The 15,616-nt window shown below is 41.7% G+C and overlaps 1 protein-coding gene across 9 annotated transcripts in view; it reads left to right on the forward strand.

The window, feature by feature from the left end:
• The first annotated feature begins 1,605 nt into the window (after positions 1 to 1,605).
• epha7 (eph receptor A7) overlaps positions 1,606 to 15,616 on the forward strand; it is a 118,684-nt gene continuing 104,673 nt past the window's right edge. For all 9 annotated transcript variants that reach the window (XR_009770273.1, XM_061703902.1, XM_061703898.1 and 6 more), the window contains exons 1-3: positions 1,606 to 1,813; positions 2,473 to 2,537; positions 2,939 to 3,608. Coding sequence is in view for 8 of the 9 variants with exons in the window: in XM_061703902.1 (XP_061559886.1) it covers positions 1,648 to 1,813; positions 2,473 to 2,537; positions 2,939 to 3,608 (901 nt within the window). In the remaining variant the exon portion in view is untranslated. The remainder of the gene's footprint in view (positions 1,814 to 2,472; positions 2,538 to 2,938; positions 3,609 to 15,616) is intronic.

The following is a 15,616-nucleotide window of genomic DNA, read 5'->3' on the forward strand; positions in this document are numbered from 1 at the left end:
CTCTCCTGGACACACAATATATCAACCTTTCTCCTCATCATCATGTCAAACAACTCCCGAGAGTTTCCTGTCATAGTCCCAACATTCAAAGTCCCCACATTCAGTTCTAGGCTCTGTGCTTTCCTCTTCTCTGTCTGCCGAAGCATCCGCTTTCCACCTCTTCTTCTTCATTTGACTTCGACCCGCAGTAGTTGAATTTCCAACGGCGCCCTTACAGGTTGACGGCGCCGGTGGCGGACATTGTTAACCCGGGCCACGACCGATCCGGTATGGAATTCTTTGGAATCCTTCCTGACGCAACCCTCTGCATTTATCCGGGTTTGGGAGCGGCCTACAGTTTGCACTGACTTGTGCCCCCCATAGACCTGCATTAATATATATATATATATATATATATATATATTTCAAATTAATTTGAGAACGAATTAATGGGGGGGTCACTGATGGTGTAGTGGTACACTCGCCTGACTTTGGTGCAGGCAGCGTGGGTTCAGTTCCCACTCAGTGACGGTGTGAATGTGAGTGCGAATAGTTGTCCGTGTCTGTGTGTGCCCTGCGACTGACTGGCGACCAGTTCAGGGTGTACTCTGCCTTTCGCCCGAAGTCAGCTGGGATAGGCTCCAGCGTCCCGCGACCCTAACCAGGATAAGCGGTGTTGAAAATGGATGGATGGATGGAATTAATGGGGTGGGGCTAAAACAATTATTGGGTGGGCTTCAGCCCAGTGCTGGCCTCACCACAGGTCACTATACACATATACAATGAGGATGAAAACAGCTTCTTCTCCAGTGCAAACTCTATTGCAGTACAATATGGATAACCTATTTATTCTATTACTATTATATTATACATCAAAACAAACAAACGAAACAATGTCCGACAAATGAAACAAAGTCCTACTCCTTCTTGAACATGTAAACTATGCCAGTCTTTCTTTCTTTCTTTCTTTCTTTGTATCTTTTCCATTTATGCATTTCTGTTCAAATAAACTAATCAATCAATCAACTTATTTTGATGACTATCCCTGACTTCTTTTTCAGCTACAGTTTATGCTGTTGAGCCTATCCCAGCTGACTTCACCAGTCACAGTGCACCAAATTAAGACAACCTTCACAAGTTCATTGAAGACTAAATTGTGTGACTGTGAGTGAGAATGTTGTTTTCTTGTCTAAAAAGAAATGCTAAGCAATAAAACAACAATAGACCCAGAAATTCATTTTCCTAAAATACAATTCCTCTCTTTGGGAGGTAGTGGTTCATTGCTACACGGGCAAGGGGCTCACAGTGAATGTTAACCATCCACAGATAGAGGGCGCAAAACACAACTTTCCTCGAGTGAGGGTGTGTGTGTGTGTGTGTGTGTGTGTGTGTGTGTGTGAGAGAGCGAGAGAGAGAGCGAGAGAGCGCAAACTGGCCGTGTCCTTGTTTGACGAAATCCACATCTCAATTCTTGCTCTGACCATTTCCCCCACCCTTGCGTGATTTGCCCCCCACTTTTTCCTCCCACATGATTTCTTTCTCAGGCTATAATTGGACAACTCTCCCATTTGTCTCCATCCTCATCGTCAGTGTCCCCTCCCAGCAGCAGCAGCACTTCACATTGCAACTGTGGGGAAAACATTATTTGGAGCATCCAGCCGGTTCCGTATGGGAAGCACAATCGTAGGCGGCGATACAGCGAGTTACTGGGGGGTTTACATTGAGAAACACAGCTCCAGCATGCTCTCCGCCTTCATCTCCTGCCAGTGGATTACATTTTACTTTCATTTATGTTCTTTAGTAAGTCTTGGTGAAGCACAATCTGCAAAGGAAGGTAAATTCCTTAAGTTCTTACGTTTAAGCGTCCTATTGCGTTTTCGTCATATGCTCGTAGAGATTGTATTCGCTGTTTTCGTGTATTTGATGGAAAACGCACGTTTAATGCAGTCGCGTATATGAGGTTGGCGTGCGGGAACATCAACGATGTCTGTTGGCGATTCAAGTCACTGCAAATAAGAGTCCAGATCAAACTGAAACCGCCATCCATGTGGTCCATTTGAGGGGTTTATCTCCAAAGACAAGACTCTTGTCTTCTGTATGGCGTAACTTCGTTGCCTTGCATTTTCAAAGAGACGCACTGGAGCCTCGGATCCATACAAAGCGACAATAAAGACAGTAAAAAACGAAATATCTATCTATCTATCTTGCCTTGCATTTTCAAAGGGACTCACTGGAGCCTCGGATCCATACAAAGCGACAATAAGAACGTAAAAAGCAAAATATCTATCGATCGCACTGTAATGTTACATAAAAACAGACAGTTACATTTGTTCATGTAGCTCTTGCTTCTAAACATTATTATTTTGTGTTAAAAAGTTTTCTATACCTGTCGCTGGTGTTAATTAGGGAGATACTATAAATTATGGGTTATTGGCTGCACCTACTCCGATCGCCTATTGTGAAATGTAACCACCTGCCTCTTGATCCTGTTAGTGGTTCTGTTGGACTCCAAGGCACAGCAGACAGAATTGGAGTGGATCTCCTATCCTCCCAATGGGGTAAGTGTGGAGAACATCTGCCTTGTAAAACAATTATGATGGATTTAACACATTTCCCTATATACAGTATATTGCAAAATGAAAAAGTTATTTTTTTGGGTTAATAAGTAAGAATTTATATATATATATATATATATATATATATATATATATATATATATATATGTGTGTGTGTGTTTGTGTATTATATATATATATGTGTGTGTGTATACACACACACACACACACACACACACCCTGTTGTCCATTATAAACTGCATTAAACTGCACACAGAACAAGATCACACACATGCCGATGATAGGGTGCATGGAGGGTGTTGTTTTTTTTTTTCTCTCTCTCAATGTTTCCAAGTTTTAAATGTTTCATTTACAAATGCTCACATGGATCTTCTTTTTTTCAGTGGGAAGAGATCAGCGGCTTGGATGAGAGCTACACACCCATTCGCACATACCAGGTTTGCAAAGTCATGGAGCCCAATCAAAATAACTGGCTTCGGACTAACTGGATCGAAAAGGGCAATGCCCAGAGAATTTTTGTGGAGCTGAAGTTTACCTTAAGGGATTGTAACAGCTTACCTGGTATGGTGGGCGCTTGCAAGGAGACGTTCAACTTGTATTACCAGGAAACGGCTTCGGAGACGGGCAGGAGTATGCGAGAGAACCAGTATGTTAAAATTGACACAATTGCAGCAGATGAAAGCTTCACTCAGGGCGACTTAGGTGAGAGGAAGATGAAGCTCAACACTGAAGTGCGCATAATTGACTCCCTGTCCAGGCAGGGCTTTTACCTGGCCTTTCAAGATGTAGGGGCATGTATTGCCTTGGTCTCTGTCAAAGTTTATTACAAGAAGTGCTGGTCCATCATCGAGAACCTGGCCATATTCCCAGACACTGTGACAGGATCGGAGTTCTCCTCCCTCGTGGAGGTCAAGGGAATATGTGTAAACAATGCGGAGGAGGATGCTGACAACTCTCCCATGATGCACTGCAGCGCTGAAGGGGAATGGCTGGTGCCCATTGGGAAATGCATATGCAAAGCAGGATTTCATCAGAAAGGAGATTCATGTGAACGTGAGTTGCTTTAATATTCTTTTCATAATCACGGCTAAAGTTATTATTTAGTCATCTCGCAGTTCATGAATTAGTTACCAACTTACCACTGACCCACCCACCTCACACACGCCGTCTCTCTAGTGTGTTGTTTACACTTCAGGAGAGCTATGAAATTGATGAAAATAAATGTGATATCCCGTCTCAGCTGGCCCATTATTGTGTTGTTGTGCAGGTTTGCACAGTTATTATTATCAATATCATACTTTCCATCTCTCCAAGTACTCATTGAATTATTGGCCACCTGACTGGATAGATAAAAATGATTACGGGAAAGGCGCTTCCCCTATTCTTTTTTTCATAGTATGGCTGCCAACATCAGCCTGTAGTTTATGATGGGCAGTGGCCAATAATATTCAAAAGGAATGTTTCCAAGAACAAACTGAATAGCTTTTCTGGCACACCATCATCTATTTGGCAGCACAATGAGAGAGGACTTTAATTAACAAAGAAAACATCAAAGTCATAAGTTGTACTGTATTCATTATTATGTAGCCGTTCCCAATTCAACTGCAGTCCTTTTGATTTTTGTCTTACTACTTCTACTACTTGTGACCACAGGCAGCAAAAAAACTTGTATACCATGGACAGAAAACCCAAGCACTTGCATGAAAAATTAAGTAATTTAATTTTAGCTGCTATTTATTATAATGTCCTGATTTAAAGAAAAAAAGATTGCTGAGCCTGTAACTTTCTGATAATTTGCTAAAGGATGACAACATTACTGCAAACATTACAACGACACTTTAAAATATTTGCGCATGGTTCCTCATTATGTACTGTATATTGATTCAAATTCTCTGTATTTACTTGTTCCAATTAAGCAAACACAAACTTTATATTAAGGTGCTGTTTAGAATTATAAAGAAACATCACCACTCCCCTTAGTATATAAAAACAAAACAACAAAAAAAAACCAACGTTTTTTTACATTCAATCAAGAGCAACCCAAATTCTAATCACCGTATTTTCGCGACCATATGGCGCACCGTATTAAAAGGTGCAGTCTCAGTTACGGGGTCTTTTTCTGTATTTAACACATACATAAGGCCGTATTATTGTGCTCAGGTATGGTAAAACATACACTAGCTTAAAACATACGCTAGCATGCATGCACACTAAAACATACGCTAGCATGTATGCTAGCGTATGTTTAAAAAAAAAAAAAAACTTTTTCATTTTGAAAATCTATGGAAAGAATTGAAACTCAAGGTCCATAAAAGAAGTCCACGGAACCTTCAAGATTTGAAGACTGCTTGTGTGGAGGAATGGGCCAAAATCACACCAGAGCAATGCATGCGACGTGTTCCTCCATACGGGAGGCGTCTTGAAGCTGTCATTGCAAACAAAGGCTTTTGTACAAAACATTAATTAAATACCACTTGGCGTGTTCAATACTTTTGCCCTGTGTCATTTCACATTATTACACACAACTTAATTTCTGATCTTATTTGTTCCACTTTCTTTGTATGTATGGATTACTTGGGTTTTTCCCAACATCTGGTTAAATTTTCATGTCAATATATTTAATGAGAAAAAATGGTGACATTAAATACTAATTCAGCCTCTGTATGTTTGATTACCAAGGAAGAATTTGTAAGATATGTACAATTCTTCAGTACACTCAAAAGAACTGCTGTGCCCATCACCAGTCCACACAAGATGCTGATTTTCTGGCAGATAAATATGCCCAACAATTTTATAGTTTATTCTGTGGGATCAATATAAAAAAGCCACTTCAGTGTTAATATATAAAATTTAATACACCTGTTTTTGTTTTTGTTTTTTTTTACTTTAAAATAATTTACAGTATATTGTCGAACTGTAAACCAATCTATACAACACCACTACTACTAATTCATTTTATTTATTGTTGCCTTTCAAGCTACTCAAGTTTGTCATGATCTGTGTTTTGTTTTATGTTCTCTTTTCTTGTAACCCAAGTTCATGTCGTCTTGCTCACTAGGTTTTCGTTTTCACCTGTTCTCGTTAGCCCTGGTACTTGTGTCTACCAATCAGCTCCCTCCAGCTACTTGTCTTGCCCAGTTGTGCCTTGTCTTCTCAGTTAGCTTGCATTTAGTCCCCTTTTGTGGTGAGTTTATTCCCTGAGTTACTTTATGTTGAACCTTGCTTTTCTGGACCTTTGAAGATTTAGTGTTTTGATTCTATTACATACCTTGTTTGCCTTTTTTTTGGGGGGGAAATCAAATGCCTTTTGACTCCTGCACTCTTGCCCCGCCTCCTTGTTTCCCTGCATCTGGGTCCTCCACTTTTTGCCAACTCCACCATGCAAACCAGTGTTTGTGACCTCAAGGTCACCGTACAAACTGTTCAAAGAAGTCAAACAATACAATAAAAATAAAACAATTAAATCAAATGATATGGAAAGTGTTAAAGTGAATAGGCAGTCTGGTATGGGTGTGTCTTGAGTTTGGATTTGAAGTGGGATATTGAGTCTGTTTTGGAAGTCAGGTGGGAGTGAGTTTCAAAGACGGGCGGCAGAGTGTAGGTCAGCAAGATATGGCGGGCCGAGGTTCTTGACACAACAGGAACGAGAAAAAGTAAGCGGAAGGTTAATCAAAAGCAAACGTCACTGAACTTCATTATAATATACGTATACATTTCTGACTTCTATGGGTGCTCATTTGGAAAAAATGGCTTTCAAATGTCCTTAAACTTTAATTAATGATAAAGTAATGAATAATCAAGGAGTACCTTTTCATGTAAATATACCATTGTACAGCTGACCACATGATGTACGTTGTCAGTAACTCCATCTTCACTGAATCAACAGCGCCTCTTCTGTGTGTAATTCCACACAATCAACAAAATACTTAAAGATCGATTAATCCATTGTTCTTATCACTCTTCCCTAGAATTTTTCATGAAAACAGTTTTCAATGGTTTTGATTGTAGAAGTAGCACGGTGGATGACTGGTCAGCGCATCCGCACAGTTCAAAGGTCGTGGGTCCAAATGCGGGCTCTGGCCTTCCTGTGTGGATTTCGCATGTTCTCTGTGCCTATGTGGGTTTTCTTCGGGTACTCCGGTTTCCTCCCACATTCCAAAATCATGCATTGAAGACTATATTAACTGTGGATGTGAATTTATATGTCTGCGGATGATGGAGTGAACATGGGACTGCACTTCATCCTAGAACATCTCGACAGTGCTGGGACCTACGTGAGGATCCTGTTCGTGGACTTCAGCTCAGCGTTCAACACCATCATCCCTGAACTCCTTTCTTCCAAGCTTCTCCAACTCAGCGTCTCGCCTGCCATCTGCCAGGATTTACAGCTTTCTGACGGGCAGGACACAGCAGGTGAGGCTGGGGGAGACCACCTCATCCACACGCAGCATCAACACTGGGGCACCCCAAGGTTGTGTCCTCTCTCCGCTGCTCTTCTCTCTCTACACGAACGACTGCATCTCAACGCACCCGGCTGTCAAACTCCTGAAGTTTGCAGATGACACCACTGTCATCACCCTCATCAAAGACAGTGACGAGTCTGCATATCGACAGGAAGTGGAGCGGCTAGAGCTTTGGTGCGGCCGACACAACCTGGAGCTGAACACACTCAAGACTGTAGAGATGATCGTGGACTTCAGGAGGCATCCTTCGCCACAGCTGCCCCTCACGCTGTCCAGCTGCCTTGCGTCAACCGTCGAGACCTTAAAGTTTCTGGGAATTACAATGTCTCAGGACCTGAAGTGGGTGATCAACATCAAATCCGTCCTCAAAAAGGCCAAGCAGAGGAAGCAGGGCCTGCTACGGGAGCTGCTGAGTCAGTTCTACACAGCAGTCATCGAATCAGTCCTGTGTTCGTCCATCACAGTCTGGTTTGGTGCTGCTACAAAAAAAGACAAACTCCGACTGCAACGGACAATTAAAACTGCTGAAAAGATTGTCGGTACCCCCCTGCCCACTCTTGAGGACTTGCACGCTGCCAGAACTAAGACAAGAGCGTGCAAAATCCTCTTGGACCCTCCACATCCTGGTCACCAGTTGTTCCATCGCCTTCCCTCAGGTAGGCGCTACCGATCAATGCAAACTAGAACTATCAAACATTCCAACAGCTTCTTCCCTCTTGCAATCAACTTCTTAAACACCTACAATTCCATTACAACATGCTGGCAATTTTTTGACTTGAGTTCGTTGTCACATTTCTGTGGGGCCAATTATATATTACTCGTGCACTCACTCTAGTAGTCTCGCCATGCTGCACTAGTTGCATATCTGTTGTTGACCAATACTGGCCACTCATGCCAGAGTAGCATCGGCCCCATTTGCACACTGACTGAGGAGTATCTGCAACATTTGCACAATCAACATTGTCCCAGATTATCGCACTACTCACTTGAAATCTAGGCGCCCTTTGCACAATGGTCATTGCACCGTACCATTGCAATATTAGTCTTTCGAACTGCTCTAAGTGCTAGAGGACTCTGCATCTTTTTGCATAATTATCAAAATAAATAAATAAATAATGTACCGGCATTACCAGATAACTAGCAACCCTTTATTGCTCAGTGACTGTTTTTCTCAATGGCTATATGTCTCAAAAGTGTTCTCTGTCAATGGACTGTCTGTTGTCGTACTAGAGCGGCTCCAACTACCGGAGACAAATTCCTTGTGTGTTTTTCTGGACATACTTGGCAAATAAAGATGATTCTGATTCTGATTCTGATGTGACTGACTGCGATTGACTGGGGACCAGTTCAAGATGTACCCCGCCTCTAACCCGAAGTCAGCTGGGATAGGCTCCAACACACCCGCGACCCTAGTGATGATTAAGCGGTTTAGAGAATGGATGCAGGGAAAGACATTAACTTTTTTACATACCAGCCACTGTGGCTAGTGGTTTCCCAGAGTTACTAGCCACTCAGCATTTTCACTCGCCACTATTTTGTTGTTGGATAATAGGGGTTATGCGCAACCAACTTCCACATTCGATAAAACAGGTCGAAGCGCATAAAAAAACTAAGTGTAGCAAAGTTATTCTCCTTTCTTACTGGTTCCGAACAAGTGGGGTATTTTCACATCAGAGTGTGTTGCCAAACACCATTTAAGACTGACTCAGAGAAGGAATCACAATAAATGCACTTGGAAAAATGTGTGGTTTTTCCTCCTTTTCATGTCACCCCCCCTTTCAATACACTTCTCTCTTCGTGTATGTATTTGTACAGTTGTGTGGGTGATTTTCTAAAAAGGGAAGGGAAAAAAAAAGGACCAATGGGCAAGTGCACACGACGTAGGATAAAAAGGTACACTTTAGCAGCCAACGTGGGACTTCTGGTTGATGTGCTTTTTTTGAAACTCAGATCCGCTGTACTTCTTGTGCACTACTTAGCGGACTGACGCTAACTACTGATTGCCACACGGCAAACAGATTCACTCATGAACGCCACATCAAACACTAACAAACCACTCTGGTATAACAGACTATGGCTAATCATAAAAATACATTTGCATGCACATTTATTAGAATTACAGTGTATGACTTACGGGTCATTGATGTACACTGCTGAACGAACTCACAATAGTGAGCGCACATCGTCAGACTGTGTCAAATACTCCGCTTCTCGAGCCAGATGTGCCACCACGCATGCACAAGTCACATGAACTACACTTCTTAAACAGCATTGATGAAATGGGTACACAATTAATTGTTTAAGGAACTTACATTATAAAGACTAAAATATTTTCTTGAATAATAAATGACAGTGGCCTTTTTTTACACTACAACTAAATATTGTAGCGTCGGAGGAAGTTGACACTGGAATCCCCAGTATGCCCAGCAGCAGTTTAATTTGTTGACTTATTAATTGTTGATGTTAATTACTCCCGTACTCGTAGTAGTAGAAATTATGTGTGTACATGCACCCCTTTTTTTGTTATTGTTCACTTACTGTTAGTTTGTTTAACTGAACACTGTAAGTGTCGTGCTGTGGTTAATGACTTGCCTCGTTGTCACTTCTTTGTGGCCACAGTTTTGCTACTGCACTTTGAAGTAAAGCTGTTCTTTACCGAAGCCACAGTACCTCTTTCTTCAGACTCACCATCGCCACAGTATAAATTTAAACGCACCACCGTGGCTAGTGGGAGTGGCTGTGTTGCCCACCACTGGTGAAATCCACCCGCAAATGACGGGTTGGCGGGCGTTTATGTCAAGCTCTGGATGGATGTATCTTAGAATTAAAAATGATCAGCGATTATGTGCATGTGGATGACCCATTTTATGTGTGAATTAAGGACTCTGTGTATGTATGTTGTTTCAAAGGGAAAAATACAGCTACCTGCTATTAAAGGCTATTCTTACTTTCAAAGAGGAAATGATGATACATGTACATAATCTGAAGTGTAACCTGCCATTTCAAACTTCAAAATCCAAGTTAACGCAACTCTTACAAAGGTGTGTTGTTGATATTGTTGATGTCGCACCACCCCATCTCTTTGTTAATTCAGCTCAGAAATAGAAAGGCACAACATCATGGTATGCATATGAGCCAAAAACACAGGTATGTCGATGCCTGTCTAAAATAGGAGCGCTGGAATAGTGATGCAGCTGAAAGTAGTGGTGGTGCTGACCCAACTCTCCAGGGATTGTATGCCATTACACTGTGGGATGGTGTTTCCCAAATGTTCAGTCCTAACCAGTAAGGTGATGTCTGTTGGGGGTTGACTCAGTATTGTGCTATAGCGCAATCTTTTTGTAAAACCTCTGAGACCTCTGTGGATCAAATAGTGTATTTTTAGTGTATTAACACCAGGGTTATGCCATGCATTGTCAGTGAATATTAACCTCAGTTAAACATGGCTGAAGACCAGCACAGCGTCACATAAAAGACTGCCCGATGTCTTCAGTAATTTGAGTGCACTGGCTGACAGGGCACTGTCAAGATGGAAGATGGATTGCAGCTATTGACCCATGATGGCCAGAAGACTCGCCTCCCCAGCTCTCCTGCTCTTACAAGACAAGGGAAGCTTTTCTGCTTTTGTAGCAGCCCTTATCTCCAATTGCACTAACACGTTAATCAGAATCAGAAGACATCGCTATGAATCCCTGATCCAATGCCTCTTAAGATTATAAGCTTTTGCCTCTTTTAGCTGAACTATCCCTTTTTTGTCAGGGCTTCCCTGCTCACTGAGAGGGATATGATCAGACAGGAAAAGTCTTTACCAGACGATAGTGTCTTTGGTGTTCTTTGTTGTGTCCCCGTGGCATGAGGGTGAAAGTGAGTTACTAGGGCCTGAGGTCTAGCCACCTAAAGAAGCACTCGGGCCTGGGATGGAGGGAGAGAGAGAGATAGAGAGACAGAGGGAGTGAGAGAGAGAGAGAGAGAGAGAGGAGAGAAAGAGAGAATGTCAGTGGGGCTGCCCCTCTGGGGAAACTTCAGAGCTGTGGCTCATGCATCACTTGCCAGTAGGAAAATCAATAACTTCACAGTTTTCCCAAGCTAGATGCAGAGAAGAATACAAACATTCTTAATCAATTAACACTTTTGAGGGTATATGTGCTCTACATAAGCAATGCTTGATAAGGTTTGAGTTGCACTTAACTATTTTTTTTAACCCTAATTAATAATTCAGTTATTCATTGCTATTGTGATCCCAATGTCATCCATCCATCCATCCAGTTTCTGAGCCGCTTCTCCTCACGCGGGTCGCGGGCGTGTTGGAGCCTATCCCAGCTATCATCGGGCAGGAGGCGGGGTACACCCTGAACTGGTCGTCAGCCAATCGCAGCGCACATATAAACCAACAACCATTTGCACTCACATTCACACCTACAGGCAATTTAGAGTTTTCAATTAACCTACCATGCATATTTTCGGAACGTCGGAGAAAACCCATGCAGGTACGGGGAGAACATACAAACTCCACACAGGCGAGGCCAGATTTTAACCCTGTTCCTCAGTAAGGCAGATATGCTAATCAGTCAACCACAGTGCCGCCATGTGGATAAATAAGCGTATGATTTTTTAAATTTGTTTTGAGAACAAAGTCAACTTGAATTTGAAGGCGCTTACATTTGTGTATATGTTGTGAACAAATTGATCTTTCCCTTGTACTTTGACATTAAGATCATTCATCCGCGTCAATACACCCACAGCAAAAGCAAAATCACAAATACAGTCTGTGTGGCTCAGCTATGGAAAACAGTCTACTTTCTCAGTCAATTCCAAAAATTAGCTAATTTCCCCTTTGAGTTCTGACACTTGTTAGCATACTTTTCTGAAACGTAACCACAAGAGTGTGGTACAGGCAAGTCTTGGCAGCATTTATTTCTTCAAGGAACTGCTGTCAATAAAGTCACAATGCTTTTATCCTTTCGCTCGAATACTAGTTTAATGACTACGTTCTCTCTCTATGATCAGTCTGGCACACTGGCACATGGCTGGCTGATGTATTATGCAGTCGGAAAACGGCATCCTGGCCAGGGTTTTCTGCATTGACTTAATTCAGATACATTTCAGCAGCCCAATGTTTCTTCTGGTCAAATTTGGTGATCCATCCACAATGACTTTGGCAAGTTTACGTTATAATAGAATATTATAATGTACAGGCACGTGCACAGACAATTTTGGGATTCATACATTCAGGCCCCTCTTATTTTTGTTTAGTCACGTCTGACCCAGACAACAAACTGTTTTACTCTGTGAGACAATATTACCCCAAGAGAATTAAGAGCATCTATTGCCTACTAATATTCCAATGTCTTTTTTTTGTTCCAAGATTGCAGACGGCAGTCAGTCCTTTCACACATTAAAAAATGAAAGGGTTTGGCCTTTGGAAAATGCTTGCTACATAGCTCACTGAGAAACCGACTGGGATGAAGGAATTGTTTGTATTTCTCCCTCTGTTTAACCTCAGCTTGCTTCTCTGAGGATGGAGTAATTTCACTGTCATAAATAAGCCAATTGTTGTGTGTGCTGCTCAGCTTTTTCCATGTCAACAACCATAAAACATTAGTGTTACTAAAAACATACAAGGGGTGTTTGTTTCAGGTCCTCATGTCATTTTCAAGTCAGTACAAGCTGGGTTTTGCAAAATATTTGACTGTGTATATGCTGTGTATGTCAGTAAGATGTCATTTTGTCAAACAAACTTGTTTGAATTACTTTGTTGATATTTCACTAACTGGGAAGATGTTGTTGTGGATGGTCGGCGAATAACCTCTCAGTCACTATCACTCCATCTCTGCGTTCAGTTGAGTCTCCCACTAGCATATGGTGCTAGCAATAGGACCTCACCAAAGGCAGTCAGTGTGTGCTTCTTGCTGCGACCACTGCTGGCCTCGGATGAATGCGTTTGCTGTGACTTAAAGAAGTGCAGTTATACAAATATTACTTCTTTGTCTGTGTCACACAGATACCTTGTTGTGTTCTGTAAAAGTTTCCATACACCAAACCCAGTCACGCAGTAAACATTGGGTTCTACTGTATGTAATAATTCTATATCCTAATTGTTTACTCTACCTCTACTTCAGAGTATGTAAAATGTTAATTTTTTTTGGTGCACTTTAGTACATTGACTTTGGCCTTGTGTGTTGGATGTTTCAATAACTCTTCATTTACTGTGCATTTTTCATTTTCAATTTTAAAAATACTTATAGGCAGCATCGTTGTGTAGGGGTTAGCACATCTGGCGCACAGTTGAGAGGTTCTGGGTTCAAAGAATGTTCTCGCCGTGCTTGTGTGGCTTTATATACAGCATTTACCCTGCAATTAACTGGCGACAAAGACAGTGCACCTTGCCTCTCAATTGAGATAGGGTCCAAAAGAGGACAAGCGGTATACAAAATGGATGGATGCTTTGAAATACTTTTAAAATTCTTAATTTGGTGTTTTTAGAAAAGGATGAAATGCAAATCATGGAATGTAATTAACAGTAATCTAAATTTGATACTTCAAATTGTATTCATGTTTGAACTACATCATTAAATACCCTGTAAAGTTACAAAAAATGTCTTGTAAATTTAACACACCACAGAGAAGTACATTGTTAATTAGCCTGTCAAATTTGAATGAATAAAAAAAAATCGGCATGAGTAAAACCTCGAATTATCGGTCCCGGAACCAATGGACTCCAGATTTAGTGGACAAAATTGGCAGAAACGGTCGTGTTCGGCAGCGAGCAAAGTCCGTTGGTTCCAGAATTGGCCGCTGTTGTTTACTGTCGCAATCAACAGACGGAGACTTGTAGTTCTGGGAATAGCTGCTGTTGTTTACGTGAACTCTTTACAGACATGCATCGTCCCTTGAACATTGTATAATGATTTTGGTTCAATCTACATTGTTTTTTATTGTCAAGCCCTTCACTATGGCATCTAATCGTAACGGAGGTGAGAAAAGGAAGCACACTCACCTTAGTGCTGGTAACAAATTAGAACTTAAGAAGTTGGAGTCGTGAGTTTAGCCGGAGAATGTGAGGAATACGGCATGAAAAAAACCAAACTGTGACATATGTAGGAGTAAGGATCAACGCCAAGGTTTTGCAGGGTAGTTTGATGTTTATATATTGTACATATATACTTTATTTACATTTATTTAGAAGCATTTTGTAGTGTACTGGGTCACAAAAACATTTTAGGCCACAAAAAAGTGTTTCAAATGAACGGACAAACAGCTTTAACGGACGACTCCTTCCCCCTATTAATCAGTTAAATTGAGGTTCCACTACATAGAAACTCAGGCTTCAAAATGGTGAAAAACTGAGACGTTCTCTCATCTTTCAGACGCTGTGGGCGGGTCTGCTGAAACGCCCCAGCTGTCAATGGAATACGTGCCTGCTCTCCTGACGGCCAGGCAGCATCTGAGCCGGTAGCTGTGCTGCGCCAATTTTCTCCTCCTTTGCTTCTGTTGAAATTCAGGGAGTTGTTGGGGAAAATGTGGTGCACTCCGCGGCAGCCACAGCAGCACGATGCACTTGTCCCCCTGGATATTTTTTCTTCTCCTCCTCCTCACCACCTGACATTGCGACCAGCCTTCACGCCCTCTGATTCTGAAGGCCCTAATGCCGTTGCATGGGACTGTTCGCGGGCTGGCGAAGTCATCAGGTTTGCTGCTGCCTCGCAACATGCGCTGTGAGTGGGTGCACAAGACAGAGACACTGCAGCCTAAGTAACACATAACACTCATCAGGGAAGATGTATTTTTTCCGGGTTGTTGGCATAGCTTGATGGCAAACTGCACAGTGTAGTGGCAGAAATGGTCCAAGTTATTATCACTGAGGAAGTGGCAGTTGCACTGGATAGTCACTGATAGAATGACGGCGCCAGGTGCTGATACAGTAAAGTGAGGGAGGTCTGACTCATGCCAGAAGCCCAAGTGCATACCTGGGCCCTAGTTTAGCCATCCAACCATTTCCATTTTCTGTACCACTTATCCTCACTAGGGTCGCGAGCGTGCTGCCTACCCTATTTTAACGTCATCCAAAAAAATCTGTATATCTGAGATAGTATAAAAGAGTTTAACGCTATATCTCAACAATTCAGTGCTAAAATGTTCTCAGTCTTTGCACGTTGAGAGTACTCAAACACTTCAAGTACTTCAAACATATTTAATGTATTTACAAACCCCAATTCCAATAAAGTTGGGACGTTGTGTAAAATGTAAATAAAAACAATAAAATTATTTGCAAATCCTTTTCAACCTATATTCAATTGAATACAATACAAATACAAGATATTTGATGTTCAAACTGATTACCGTTATTGTTATTTTTGTTTTTGTAAATATTCTCTCATTTTGAATTTGATGCCTGCAATGCATTACAAAAAGCTGGGACACGGGGCAACAAAAGACTGGGAAGGTTGAGGAATTTTTAAAGAAAACACCCGTTTGGAATATTCTACAGGCGAACAGGTTAATTGGAAACAAATTAACCTCAAATCAGGTGTCAATCTGATTTGGCTCCCTCAAATTATTATCTATTCCCCAAGATGAAAAAAATAGCTCAGCGGTCAA

This window comes from Phycodurus eques, chromosome 18, assembly GCF_024500275.1.
Source record: "Phycodurus eques isolate BA_2022a chromosome 18, UOR_Pequ_1.1, whole genome shotgun sequence".
NCBI lineage: Eukaryota > Metazoa > Chordata > Actinopteri > Syngnathiformes > Syngnathidae > Phycodurus > Phycodurus eques.